This window comes from Uranotaenia lowii, unplaced genomic scaffold (assembly GCF_029784155.1).
Source record: "Uranotaenia lowii strain MFRU-FL unplaced genomic scaffold, ASM2978415v1 HiC_scaffold_239, whole genome shotgun sequence".
Lineage (NCBI taxonomy): Eukaryota > Metazoa > Arthropoda > Insecta > Diptera > Culicidae > Uranotaenia > Uranotaenia lowii.
In genome coordinates, this window is record NW_026598134.1 from 34,773 (window position 1) to 49,354 (window position 14,582).

At 43.0% G+C, this 14,582-nt stretch overlaps 2 protein-coding genes across 2 annotated transcripts; one reads left to right on the plus strand and one right to left on the minus strand.

The window, feature by feature from the left end:
* Window positions 1-24: 24 nt before the first annotated feature.
* Window positions 25-1,669, minus strand: LOC129759668 (polycomb protein EED-like). Its single transcript, XM_055757176.1, has 4 exons — window positions 1,512-1,669; window positions 1,314-1,447; window positions 1,085-1,256; window positions 25-1,025 (listed from the first exon to the last, which is right to left on the minus strand). Exons 1-4 carry the CDS (start codon window positions 1,578-1,580, stop codon window positions 126-128), a joined length of 1,275 nt encoding a protein of 424 aa, XP_055613151.1. The 5' UTR covers window positions 1,581-1,669; the 3' UTR covers window positions 25-125.
* A 7,438-nt stretch (window positions 1,670-9,107) lies between these two features.
* Window positions 9,108-13,220, plus strand: LOC129759665 (U4/U6.U5 tri-snRNP-associated protein 1-like). The gene is made up of 4 exons (XM_055757174.1): window positions 9,108-9,578; window positions 9,902-11,226; window positions 11,818-12,837; window positions 12,899-13,220. The coding sequence occupies exons 1-4, from the start codon at window positions 9,200-9,202 to the stop codon at window positions 13,037-13,039; spliced, it is 2,865 nt and encodes a 954-aa protein (XP_055613149.1). The 5' UTR covers window positions 9,108-9,199; the 3' UTR covers window positions 13,040-13,220.
* Window positions 13,221-14,582: the final 1,362 nt, after the last annotated feature.

Here is a 14,582-nt window from a genome sequence, read left to right on the forward strand (position 1 = left end):
ATTTTCAAAAGCAACCAATGCTCACTGTAGTTTTATATTTTTCGGTAATGCTATTGGTCTTAAAATAAATACACATATATGACGATAAAAATAAGTGAAAAGACATCGGTCGGAATTGTGCCTGCCTAGCTTTGAACGAGCTTATCCCAACGCCAAACGGTTCCATCGTCGCAGACGCAAATCAGAATGTCACCGTTCCTCGAAAAGGACGTCTGCCGGATTGCCGTCACGCACTTCGGGTGGTACAGCTGGGTGCACCGAGGATGGGCCGGGTCGTCCGTGTCCAGCTCCCAGATGTAGGTTTTCCCGTTTTGGTTTCCGAGCGCCAAATACTTTTGCCAATAGTCGAGCGAGAATCTGATGAACCAGATGTCACATTCTTTGTACTCCAAGGTGGTTAGAACCGTGGTCGTGGTTTCGTTGTTCCTCACCTCGTTGCTATCCACCTTTCCCGGTTTCCAGCAGACGATTGAGTTTTCGCACGATTTCGACAGGACAAAGTCTCCCATCCAGCGGACACAATCAACGTAATTCCGATGGATGTCCCGAGTGGAAAAGACCGGAAAGTGTTCGTCCGCCGTCGGGAAGCGGTGGACCAATTTGGAAGTGTGGAACGAATAGCTACTCCGGATAGCATCCTTCATCGTGTCCGAATCTAGGCGCCACATTTTGAGCGAATGATCCATCCCACAGGACATTATGCGACTGCCCAGGATGTCAAAGTCTGCACTAAGCACCTCATCTCGATGTCCTTCGACTCCGCCAAAGATCGCTATACAGACGTCGCTTTTTGTGTTCCAAAGTCTGAGGGAGTGATCTTTGCTGGCCGACAGAAGCAAATAATGTTCTTTTGGGTGAAACTTCACCTCATTGATGGCGTGCCCATGGCCAACGTAATGTTTGTAGGCGTTAAGCGTTGCCGGTGAGAAAACCCGCACAACTCCACGCAATCCAGCTGCGGCCAAAATTGGCCGACCCGTTTCAGGTTCATGGGACCACGCGCAAGTGTAGTATATTTCATCCACCTGGAAAAATTTATATTTTTAAAAATGCTACTTTTTCTAAATATCCAATAATAACGTACATCTGGATCCGAATAACATTGGAGTAGTTTTATATCCCCATTTTCCTGACATTGGTAAATGGTCACCCGATTACTTCCGACCGCTGCAAAGACCGGCAGTTCACCCTTCTTCAAATCGTGATTAAATTGACACCCGAACAGTGGTTGCCCGTGGTCCTCCTTGACGTAACACCTTAACAAAAAAAAAAGTTCAGTATTTAAAAAATCATAATTTCATGTTTCAGCTTACGCAAACTTGTACAGCGGCTTGGGACTTTTGGAAACCTTTTTGCGCTGCCGACGTCGTTTCCGCCGATTGGGATGGGACTCGCTTCCATTGGAGGTATTATCGGTGCAGGTACTACCGACGCTGGAAGTCTCATGCTAGAAAAAAGATCGTTTTACTTTTCCAAAAAAAAAACACACAAAAATTCAACGAAAATCCTACATTATCCTCCTCCTCTTCTTCATCGGAAGCCTCGTGATGGTTGGTCTCATCTTTGGCTGCCAGTTTCATCGCTAGAGGGACGGAAATTGTTCCGGGAATCGGCCTGATGCTGAAGAAATTAACCGGCGGGGAAAAACGGCGGCTGTTGTTCCGTTCGAGAAAAACCAAAACAAAGCCACAGAGCGGCAAAATTGACAGCCTTGCGGAGCTTTGTATAACAGATTAGATATGGGCGAATAGGAAACCTAAATCGGGCCATAGACTACACAACATTTGCACAAATGCGGTGAAATTCGATGACATTCTGTCGCAGTGAATACGATTCGCATCGTGTATGGCACTGTTTGAATGAGCGCGCAAACATCAGTCCGAATCGAAATAATTTGTACAAACAACCCTCTGTGGCATGGTGTATGAGTGCGGTTTGTACAAAATTCAGACTATTTACTCATCCCCAGCCGGGGTGGAGATGGTTTTGTTGTTGCTGTTGCTGTTTTCGCCAGCAATCGTTTGTGTTCGGACGAAATATGTTCGTATCGTGTGTGTGCAACCATATAATTACACAATTGTCGTAGAATCATCGCATTTTGTGCAAATGTGGCGTAGTCTATGGTCCGCTGAAACTGATCGCTTACATGCTCACGATATTAAAACAGGCCATAGACTACACCACATTTGCACAAATGCGATAAAATTCTGTCACTGTGAATACAATTTGCATCATATATGGCACTGCTAAAATGAACGCGGAAACGGTTTGAGTGAAATCGGTCGAGATAGAAATATTTTGTACAAACGACATAGTGTATGGTGTTGTTTGGACAAACTTCAAGCCATTTACTGTTGCTGTTTTCGCCAGCAATCGTTTGTGTTCGCGCGAAATAAGTTTGTATCGTGTGTGGGCTCGCATAGAATTAACAAATCGTTATGGAATCATCGCATGTTGTACAAATCTGATGAGGCCCGTTTAATGGCGTGTTCATAAATTGATTTTTTCTATAGAAGTGACTTTTTTTATCGATTACAAAATTTCAAAAAATGCAAAAATTACAAAAATTACAAAAATAGCAAAAATTACAAAAATTACAAAAATTACAAAAATTACAAAAATTACAAAAATTGCAAAAATTACAAAAATTATAAAAACTACATAAATAACAAAAATTACGGCAATTACAAAAATTACAAAAATGACAAAAATTGAAAAAATATAAAAATTACAAAAGTTACATAAATTACAAAAATTACAAAAATTGCAAAAATTGCAAAAATTACACAAAAAATATTTCTGTTATTTTTGTCAGTTTGGTGTAATCTTTACGTTATCTATACGTATCAAATTGGTGTAATCTTAAAGTGATTGTTGAAAAGAAAAGATCGAAGTTTTGAGCGCATTGCGGCACCTTTCATTCAAGTCCGTTTGAACTCAAAAATTCGAAGACAAATCATACATCAAGTCCCACGTTATAGAACACAAGTTTGCGTGAGATTTGACAGAAATATGTCATTCAATTAAGAATTCATTTAATACCCAGTAAAACTTAAAGTTGAGGACCACTGAACTATCGTTTCGAGACCTTTTATTTTGTAAATTCTTTATTTGAAACGGCTCATACCTTTAGGCTTTAAGGAGCCAAACTCATTTTGTTTGATAACAATTGTGTGCTTATATCTAGTTCACTTTTTCAAGAAAAGATAGAAGATAGATAGGGAAATGTGAAAATAAAAAGAATTATAGACGAAGATCAATAGCTTTTAGGAAAAGATATATTTCGAACATGTAGTCCAAATCTATCACAGCCAGCACATCTCTCACTGGAACATAGGGTGGTTTTCCTCGGGCCCTTAGGGAGTCTATTAAATTCGTTCTAGCGACAAGATGGACCTCGCACGACCAAACAATATGCTCGATGTCATGGTAACCTTGGCCGCAACCACATAGATTGCTGCCAGCAATATCAAAACGATAGAGTACCGCGTCTAAGGAACAATGATTTGACATGAGACGGGAAAATATACGAATAAAATCCCGACTCAAGTTCAATCTATTGAACCATGGTTTAAGGCTTACCTTTGGGATAATCGAGTGGAACCACCGACCCTTCTCATCCTCGTCCCATTTGCGCTGCCAGTTGACAAGAGAGTTTCTTCGCACCAAATAGTAAAATTCGCTGAAGACGATTTCACGTTGATACGTGTCGCCTTCCATCGCTCCCACCTTTGCCAGAGAGTCTGCCTTCTCATTGCCCACTATCGAGCAATGAGAGGGAACCCAAACAAAGGTGATGGTAAAGCGACGTTTTGATAAAGCACTCAAATTATTTCGTATCTTCTCGAGGAAGTACGGCGAGTGCTTTCCCGGTTTTATAGAATTTATTGCTTCAACAGAGCTCAGACTATCCGTTACAATATAGAAGTGTCCATCTGGCCGTGATGCGATACTGTCCAAAGCCCAGTGAATAGCTGCTAACTCCGCTACATATACAGAGCATGGTGACTGAAGACTGTGAGAGGCGCTATATATTTCGTTGAACACTCCAAATCCTGTTGATTCCTCTATAAGTGATCCATCGGTAAAGTACATTTTATCAGCATCGACGTGTCTATATTTAGCTTCGAAAATTCTTGGAATCAGAAGAGGGCGATGCGAGACCGGGATTCCACGAATTTCCTGCTGCATAGACAAATCAAACTGGACAGAAGAATTGTCGTAGTCTGGGCTACAAACACGAGTTGGAGAATACGAAGAAGGGTTTACCTGCATTGACATGAGGACATAGTATATAGACATAAATCTAGTTCGAAGATTTTGCTCAAGTAACCTTTCAAAATTCACAATCACCAATGGGTTCATGACCTCACACCTGATGAGGAACCGAAGTGATAGTAGATTGTATCGATCTTTCAAAGGAAGTATTCCTGCCAAAACTTCAAGACTCATGTTGTGCGTTGTGGACATACAGCCCAAAGCGATGCGAAGACAACGGTATTGGATACGCTCGAGTTTGATGAGGTGAGTTTTGGCAGCCGACTGGAAACAAAAGCTACCATATTCCATCACTGAAAGAATAGTTGTTCGATACAATTTTAAAAGATCTTCTGGATGGGCTCCCCACCAGGTGCCAGTGATTGATCGGAGAAAATTGATTCTTTGTTGGCATTTTCCTTTCAGATACTCAATATGGGCTCTCCAGGTACATTTGGAATCAAACCAAACCCCAAGATACTTAAAACACCTCGATTGAGTGATAGTTCTACCTAGGAGTTGAAGCTTAGGTTGAGCAGGTCTATGTTTCTTAGAGAAAACAACCATCTCCGTTTTCTGAGGGGAAAACTCAATCCCAAGCCCCAAAGCCCAGGAAGACAATCTGTCTAAAGTGTCTTGTAAAGGTCTGTGCAGATGAGACTCGGAAGATCCTGTGACAGACACCACGCCGTCATCTGCAAGTTGTCTTAGAGTGCAGCCTTCAGAGAGACAACTGTCGATGTCACTTACATAAAAGTTGTACAAAAGTGGACTCAAACATGAACCCTGTTTAAGGCCCATGTAGGAGATTCTTCTAACTGCAATATCTCCGTGAGCAAAGTTCAGATGTTTCTCACAAAGCAAGCTGTATAAGATGTTGTTCAATAGAGGAGGCAGACCCCGGGAGTGCAACTTGTCTGACAAAACCTCTATTGAGACTGCATCAAAAGCTCCCTTTATGTCTAGAAACACTGAAGCCATTTGCTCACGTTTTGCGTACGCCATTTGTATCTCTGAAGACAGCAAAGCAAGACAATCGTTTGTTCCTTTGCCCCTTCGAAACCCAAATTGAGTATCTGAAAGGAGACCATTTGTTTCCATCCATTTATCCAATCGGAACAAAATCATTTTCTCCATCAATTTCCGAATACAAGACAACATCGCTATTGGACGGTACGAGTTGGGGTCAGACGCTGGTTTTCCGGGCTTTTGGATAGCAATGACTCTCACTTGTCTCCACTCTTGGGGGACAATGGTGTGCTCCAAAAATTGATTAAATAAATTTAACAAGCGAAATTTTGCGGCATCCGGAAGGTTTTTCAACAAGTTAAACTTGATTTTATCAATTCCCGGAGCTGAATTGTTGCAAGAGAGGAGGGCAAGTGAGAATTCGACCATCGAAAAGCTGGAATCCAGATCGCATCTGTCTAGGGACACATTCCGGACAACTTTTCGGTTCGGTGTGGAATCGGGACAGACTTTTCGTGCAAAGTTGAATATCCATCTATGTGAATGTTCCTCGCTTTCATTTGTTGAAGATCGATTACGCATGTTTCGTGCTACTTTCCACAAGGTATTCAAGGACGTTTCTCGTGATAACCCTTCTACGAATGTACGCCAATGTGCTAGTTTTTTCCCTTTAATCAATTTTTTGAATTGATTTTCAAGGGACAGATATGCTTGAAAAAGATCGAGGGTTCCATGTTTTCTAAAATCTTTGAATGCTTTTGATTTGTCCTTATAAAGCTTGGAGCACTGGTTGTCCCACCATGGGTTAGGAGGTCTTCGACGTACAGATGAATTTGGGATGGGTTTCGTTTGAGCACAGACTGCGCTTTCATGTATCAAACAAGCTAGGAAGTTATACTCTTCCAAAGGAGGAAGAACATTCATAGAATTGATGGCTGTTGTAATCGTGTCCGCATATTTTTTCCAGTCGATGTGTCTTGTAAGGTCATATGCCATATTTGTTTGATTCGAAGTGCTGGCCCCATTGGTGATTGTAATTTTGATTGGTAAGTGGTCACTACCATTGGGATCAGAGATTACCTTCCACTGGCAATCCAATGATAATGAATTTGAGCAGAGTGAGAGGTCAATTGCACTTGGTCTTGCAGGAGGTTTAGGTACTCGTGTTTTTTCACCCGTGTTCAAAATTGTTAAATTGAAACTGTCACAAATGTCATAAATAAGAGTAGAACGACTATCGTCAATCTGTTCTCCCCAGACAGTTCCATGTGAATTGAAGTCACCCAGGATCAACCTTGGCTCAGGAAGTACTGAGCACAGGTCCTCTAGGTGACTTCGATCCACTGCAACTCTATGAGGCCAGTACAAACTGACAACGCATAAGTCCTTACCTCTTATAGTTGTATGACATGCAACAGCTTCAATTCCTCCTGATAAAGGGAGGTGGATTCTAAAAAAGGAGTGGCGCTTATTGATCCCCAAAAGCACCCCTCCATAAGAATCGTTGCGATCCAGACGGATAATGTTAAAATCGTGGAAGGAGATGTTTGATTCGGAAGAAAGCCATGTTTCAGAAAGGGCAAAAATATCGCAACTAGTTTCATGAAGAAGAAATTTGAACGGATCCAGTTTAGGGATAATACTACGACAATTCCACTGTAACACAGTGATATCTCCGACCTCTCGGCGTAAATTCACCATCGAGAGAGATAAACACTGAAATGAGGGGCCAAGTTTGCATCAATTGCTTTAAAAATGTCTTCACAATAGGAAGCATTGAGAGTACAATGCCTCTGATTGATTCTGATACGTTGAAGAACTTGAAGACTCCATCCAAGATATCTGACAACTTAAAAAGTCCCGATTGGGAAGTTGATTCAGGTGAAACTACGTTGGGATTGAAGGTATTAGATGTTCCCGCTACTTCGGGTTTATTTTGAGGTGTAAAACACATTCGGAATCCAGGAGGAGATGGTTTTTCTTTCTGTACAGTTGGCGCTTTTTGTCTTTCGACGACTGGAGGGTTCAACGTGACTATTTTTTTGGGGATTCTGGTGTTCTTAGGAGCTGGTTTTGGACGTTTCCGGGAATTAGCAGTAAACACAACTGGAAGTTCTTCGTCGGCTGTGTCCGTGTCTACATTGTCAACTGGCAATACAGCAAAAATATTACTCGAATGAGTTTGGATCGGAGGCGCCGCGCCCTTTAAAATGGCGGCATAAGACCGCCTTGACCGTTCCTTTAAAGAGCGCTTTTGGTTATCCCAGCGACTCTTAAATGCCTCACACGAAGAGATTTCATGGGGTGAGCCCCCGCAATAGACACATTTCTGTTCTATTGCTGAGCACGCTCCATCCCCATGATTCTCCCCGCATTTGGGGCACCGCGGCTTGTTGCAGCAGTGCGACGCAGTGTGCCCCAACTTAATGCAATTTTTGCAATCCATTGGGCGAGGCACAAAGAGTCGCACAGGTAATCTTAAAACTCCGTCAATCAAAACGTAGTGAGGGAGGGCGGTACCCGCAAAGGTCACACGGAATGAGGCCGAAGGGGAGTACTTTTTAACTCCATTCACGACGGTGGCAGTTTGGAGTTGGCGACAATCCAAGATATCGACCGAAGTCGAATCAAGGCTCCTAAACTTACCAACGCCGTTGGATTTAACGTACTCCGCCTGTAGGCTCATTTCAGTGATCACGCCCTCGATCTCTACGTTTCGAGACGGGATGTAGACGTGATATTCTAGGTTTATGAACTTGCTGGCCACAATCTCATTTGCGGCTTTCCAGTTAGCCACCACAACGCGCAGCTTGTTCGGACGCAATTTCGTAACACTGGTTACAGAGGGCCACCTCGCCAGATCTTTGGTGATCTGAACCACATTTAGATGTTTACCGTTCGTTTTGGGCCGGATGAAAACCACCCATGGCCCAGAGGAAGATGAGCCCTCTGTATATTGTCGGAGCCGGTTGACTCTCCTCTCAACAGGGGATGATGCAACATTGTCATCCACCCGAGAACGATTTGCATCTGAAGGACCGGCATCAACCGAATCCTCCAGATGCTCCTCATCTTCATAGGAGACATTTGCATCATCCCCAGTTGGAAGGTATAGTCCCCCGCCTTCGCTCATATTTCTCAACGGGAAAACGAATGTTCTCCGTGTTGAAAATATGAGCGAAGCTCAAAATGATCGAAATATATATTTTTAAAGGGAAATAAGATAGAGGAAGTAAAAGTGAAAAAAGAATAAAAAAAGAACTCACAATTGTTTTTTTTTATCGCTTCGCTTCAATTTTTTTCCTGAGTGTCCGTTAATTGTTTCGAGCACGTGGTCCTCCGTTGAAAAAAGATGGCGACGTCAATCGGGGAGCACGACCAACCAAACACCGAATCGACCCGTAGCGTAGCTCTGCAACTGGGTCACGATAATCAAGCTTGTCCACACACTGACGGTAGAAAAATCCGGATTCCTGGGTGAACAGGGGGGCGATGATGATGGTTATTGCCGTAGATGGTGATGGCAAATACTTGTGGTAGCAAACCAAATGGCGATGGCAATTTTTTCCCAATTTGTTGTAGCGCGCGAGTCTCGGCAATTGACGACCGAGCGGGATGAGCAGGAAAATCACTCCGGGCTAACAAAAATGCACTTTCGCAAATAACCGACAAATAATAACTCCGACTTGGTAAAAAACCAAACTTCGTCACAGCGGTGAGAAAACGCATCCGAACTGATCGAACGATTGGAACAGAATGACCTTTTATCTATTTTGAGTTTGAAATCGTGAATGTGTTTGCAATCTCTCCCAACCGTATAACAGTTTTTTATGACAGCCAGTTTTGCTGTCAAATTGTTTTCAAAACGTTTTCCGTCGTCGCTGTTTTTCTCGAAAAATTTGTGAAAAAGTACTGTGTTTCACCGGAAAATTAAAGGAAATCTTCAACGTTTTTACTCCGCCCGGATCCTGCGATGGGTTCCTCCAAGAAGCACAAGAAGGAATCGAAGAAACACAAGCGTCGCTCCCGGAGTCGTTCCCCGCACGAAAAGCGTAGCCGATCCTACTCGTATGAGGAGGTTGAGCAGCAGGAAGATTACCAACAACCTCCGGCCGATTACGAACAGCGCAGCAGACATCGCCGGGATGAGGAATCTGGGAGTGAGCGAACGCATCGGCACAAGAAACACAGCAAGAAGGATCGGGCTCCGGTGGTGCCGGAAGAAAAATCCCGGAAACGGCATCGGTATGAGGAGGAGTCGGGTGGCGGTACCAGCCAGGGTGTGGGAAAGAGTCGGGATAGAGAACGTAGACGGGACCGGAAGTATCAGGAAGTGGACGAAGATTCCGACAGTAAGTAAAATAGTTTTAAAAGAGGAAGCGCTTTTTTTATTGTTTCGGTGTTTTTGTATAGTTTCCGAAACCAGCGTTAAAACCAACAAAAGAGAGCGATGGTTTGAAAATTTCGAAATAAATAAATAATGTTGGTTTTCCCGCTTCAAGCGTTTCCCCAAATCCTAAATTTCCTTATCATACTGGACGGTTTTTGTTTGATTTTGCAGGTCCTACTAATCATCTTAGGCCTCTAATCACGGTTCCAAGCTTGTCCAAATCTTGAGAAGCGTAAGATTGGAGGGTGGTGTAAACCTGAACGTATATCTTCCCTCCATTTGTAGGCTCAGATTGTATCGAGGTTCCGGTTGATGACAGCATCCCACCTCCACCGCCACCAATTACTCGTCGAGTCGCAACTCCAGAACCGGAGCCGGTGAGGCCATCGCGCCCTGTACGCCGATCACCTTCGCCAATCGTTATTGCCAGTCGCCGGAAGTCTCCTTCGCCTCCGAGAATTGCTCCACCTCGCAGAAGATCCCCTTCGCCTCCGAGGATTGCTCCACCTCGCAGAAGATCCCCTTCACCTCCTCCGCCACCGGATGTATCAACTTTCAGGCGCAGGTCCAGTCCCAGTCCTCCGCCACCGATTAAAATATCTCGCCGCAGATCCCCTTCGCCACCTAAACGGCAGAAATCGATGTCCCCCATTCCTGAGAATGGTGCCGGCGATTGTTTGTCCATCGAAGAAACCAACAAGCTGCGTGCAAAACTGGGTCTCAAGCCACTGGAAACGGGACCTTCCGAAAACTCGACTGCTTCAAAACGGGACGAAGATGAGCCGTCCTCAACCAAAAAGGACAATCTGATCAAAGACGACTGGGGTGAATTCTATCACAAACCGGCCGCTAATCTGGCGGAAAAGACTAAGGAAAGTAAAATTCGAGATAAGCTGAAGGAACGGAAGGAAAAACGCGCGGTTGAGGAAAAGTTGAAAAAAGTCAAAACACTCGGAGAGGACGATGAAGTGGATGATTTGAAAAATTGGGTCAGCCGCAGTCGAGATAAGGAACGTCTCAAAAAGGAAGCTGAACAGAGGGCCAAGTTGCTGGATCAACTGGATGAAGAATTCGGTGTCGGGGATCTGGTCGATCAGGAAGTAAGGCAAGCGAAAAAGAATGCCTATCGTGAGAACGATTTGCGTGGCTTGCGCGTAGAGCATGACGTAGAAGAGTTCAAGGAAGGTCGCCAAGTCATCCTTACCCTTAAAGATGCCGCCGTCTTGGACGAAACAGAAGACACCCTGGTAAATGTCAACATGATGGACGATGAACGTTACAAGAGAAACATTGAAAACAAGAAACAAAACCCGAACAACTACGGCTATGACGTGTACGATCAGGACGATGTGGACGAATTCGGAATGCCCAAGGAGCGGAACGTACTCGGCAAGTACGACGAGGATCTCGATGGGCGGAAAAAGAAATCCAGCTTCCAGTTAGGTTCCAATGCCGAACACGAAGCGGCCGAAAAACGAAAGCAGCTGGAAATCCGGGCCAAGTTGCAAAACAAGAAGCTCGAGTCGCTCAACACTGCGGGGGCGCTGCTGTTGGCCTCGGATTACCTGACCGAAACCGAAATGGCATCCTTCAAAAAGCCGAAAAAGAAGGTAAGGTTAAGCCTTCTTTTACAAAAATCTGCGCTTTAAAGTAACTGTTAAAGAAGTTTTTTCTTAACAGTTTAGTTTGTTGAATTTTATTATCAAACCTGACCTAAAATAGTAGATCCCAAAAATTCAAAAAGGCTTTAACTTGCCAACCACTAAACGGTTTTTCGAAAATTTGGTATTGTTCAGTAGCGTAAAGTGTACAGTTTTAGTTTGCCGATTTAGGTTTGCTATTCGAATACAAAAATCCTGAAATTAGTTTGTTAAAATGTATTAAGGCAAGTTTTGTGATTTGTGAATTCTAAAAAAACGTTCAAGTTTCAAAACGTGTTTTAGGAAATATTTCGTTTTTAGTTCAGTAGCTCCTGAGATATACGGTGCAGTAATTATAGAGTTGCCACTTTTTATGAACTCAAGCCTAAGTGTAACTAGTACCAGGGTTTATCCAATGGAACGTTTCTCAAGCAGAGTAGATCGCCACCGATTATAGCTTTCTAAAGGGACAAACAATTTGAAGGCTACCAACCAACCAACTACCAACACATTCAATGGCTGACCCACCCTTAATATTTCATACAATTATAATTCTTTCAGGTCCGTAAAGTTCGACAGAAGTTGAGAGCCGATGATTTACTGGCGTCGGTCCCGGGAGCATCATCGAGCCAAGATTTGGGTTCCCGAGCTAATCGCCGGCAGGATGGCCAACCGAGACATGGAGTACCGGAACCCCCAGCTCGGAATAGACGTAGGGATCTGCTGCTTACCGATGATACACCGGACTTTCAGGAGGATTTGTCAAACATCCGCGTAGAGGAGGACGACGAAGATCTGCAATCGGTCCTTTCGAAGGCTCGACGATTGAAACAGAAGGAAGCAATCATTAGTAAGGCCCTGCCTATTGATCCCGAACGAGTCAAACAGGAAATAAAAACGGAGGAGGACTCGGAGGAAGATGAACCGTCGTACGGTGAGCGCACCAAAGATGGCGGAATTCTACTGAACGCAACCTCCGAGTTTTGTCGCACCCTCGGCGATATTCCTACTTACGGTTTGGCGGGAAATCGGGAGGAAGATGCAGCCGAAATAATGGACTTTGAACAGGAAGACAACGAACGGGAAAGCTCCCGATTTGAAAGACCCGATCGATCCGGTGCATGGAACTCTGTTAACCCTGAAAAAGAATATGATGATCAAGCTGGACCATCTGGGGAACCGGTTGATGAAATTGCAATTTTGGACGAAGAACCGGATGTGGCTTCGAGTGTAGCAGGTGCTCTAAAACTCGCAGAATCCAAAGGCTATCTCGAAAAGGAAGATGCCAACAGGCCGAGCAACGCCAGATTTGCTCATCTACAGGCCCAAAATTATTCTATCGAAGATAAGAACTACGGAGATGATGACAAGTATAGCCGAAGGGATCGGTTCAGTGGTCCGATTATGGATTTCCGGGAAAAGGAAACATTCAAGCCTAATGTCAAACTGGAGTACATCGATGACAGTGGCCATCTGCTAACGCCGAAGGAAGCGTTCCGTTATCTTTCTCACAAGTTCCACGGCAAAGGACCGGGAAAAAATAAGGTTGAAAAGCGGTTGAAGAAAAGTGAACAGGAAGGGGTAAGTTGCGCTTACATATGTTTCTAAACAGTTAAACTAAACACGTTTATCCTTCTTACAGCTAATGAAAAAGATGAGCTCGACCGATACCCCTCTGGGGACGCTAAACATGTTGCAGCAGAAGCAGAAGGAAACTCAATCACCATTCGTGGTCCTCAGTGGAACGAAACAGAACACCAGTATCGTTAAGCACAAGCGTTAGGTCGCTATGTGAACTAACCGATCCATGGGGATCTACTGATAGTCACGTACAAGGTATATTTGTCTGCAAACTAACACTTTGATAAGCTTAATCACTAGAACAGCTTACAGAAAAGATGTGAAATCAATGCCGATAGGGGTCATAGTAATTATCAATACAGCACTTTTACAGTATGCCGATTTTCTCAGCAACGAAGATTTGTTTTTTCTTTTTTTATTTTAAGGTTTATCATAGATTGGATGACAGCCTTGTGTTATTTTGATGTGTCGGTCTTCTCCTCAGTTTCAAACGAGATCGGTTACTTTTCGTGTAATGCTACGAAAAAGTTCCTTAAAACTCTATTATTATAAGAAGATTCGTGGAACAGAATCTGGAAAAAAGTGTTTTTATAGAAAATAGCATGGCTGCTATGAACTAGAGAACCATTGGTTTCGGCGAAGTGACCCAAAAGTCGGCAAACAACAAGGTAATGTGGTGATACTTTAACTCTGAAGGGACAGCACACATATCCCGTTCAATTGCTTGACAATAGCCCGCTCAGTGCTCAGAGTGACAGAGTGTAGTATTTTCGCTCTGTTGCAGAGGTGCCAGGTGGTTTAAACAAAAATCAGGAAACTACGATGAAAAAATTAGGATTTTTCAGGACACCACTAAATTGATGAAACTATCAAGCAGCGCTGTATAGATTGCATAACTAAAGGCGAAATAAAGGTGCTGAAGATGCCTCAAATAATGTAACTAAAGCTAGAAGAACCTTAGATGGCCTGATTTTAATATCGAAAAGCACTATTTAAATAGCATTTGAACCAAAGATTATCGTCGGTTAAAAACTGGTTCAACGATTTTATTTAGGATTTGTTTGATTTTCTCACCATTTAACCACTGACACTTAGGAAAAAAATTCGATCATTTTCTGGCTAATTTTTTTTCGCCAAATTTAGCAGGTTCGCAATACCGACGGTAGGTGGCATTTTTCCGATACAAATGCCCTGTAGGAAAAATGTACAATTTTTAGCCCAATTTTATCGTCTGAATTGCCTATTTTTCTTTGAAAATTGGGTGGAACTTTAAGGCGGCATCCATAAATTACGTAACGCAAAAAATGCACTTTTTTGACCCCCTCCCCCCCCCCCCGTATGTCACAAATCGTCACGCTTGGACGTACCCCCCAATGAAAATTACGTAACGCTGATAATTACCCCCCCCCCCCCATCTTTTCATTTTTTTGAATAATGGTTTTCGATGGTAAGAAAAGATTTTAATATAGAATTTATTAACGTTCTTCGAAACGGAATTAATATCTATTCAAATCGCTTTTTAGTACTCATTGATGATAACTCTCTGATAAAATAATATGATTGTCTTATTACTAGTTGTTCTGTGCTTGTTAACTGATGATCTACCTTGTTTAATTTATTTTGTTCAAGGAGCAAAATAAATTAAACAATTATGTAAAATATACTCCACTAAGTAATATTCGTCGGAATAACCAAAATTGCATTTTTTCAATGAATTGAGAAAAAATAGTAAAATTACCGTCTTA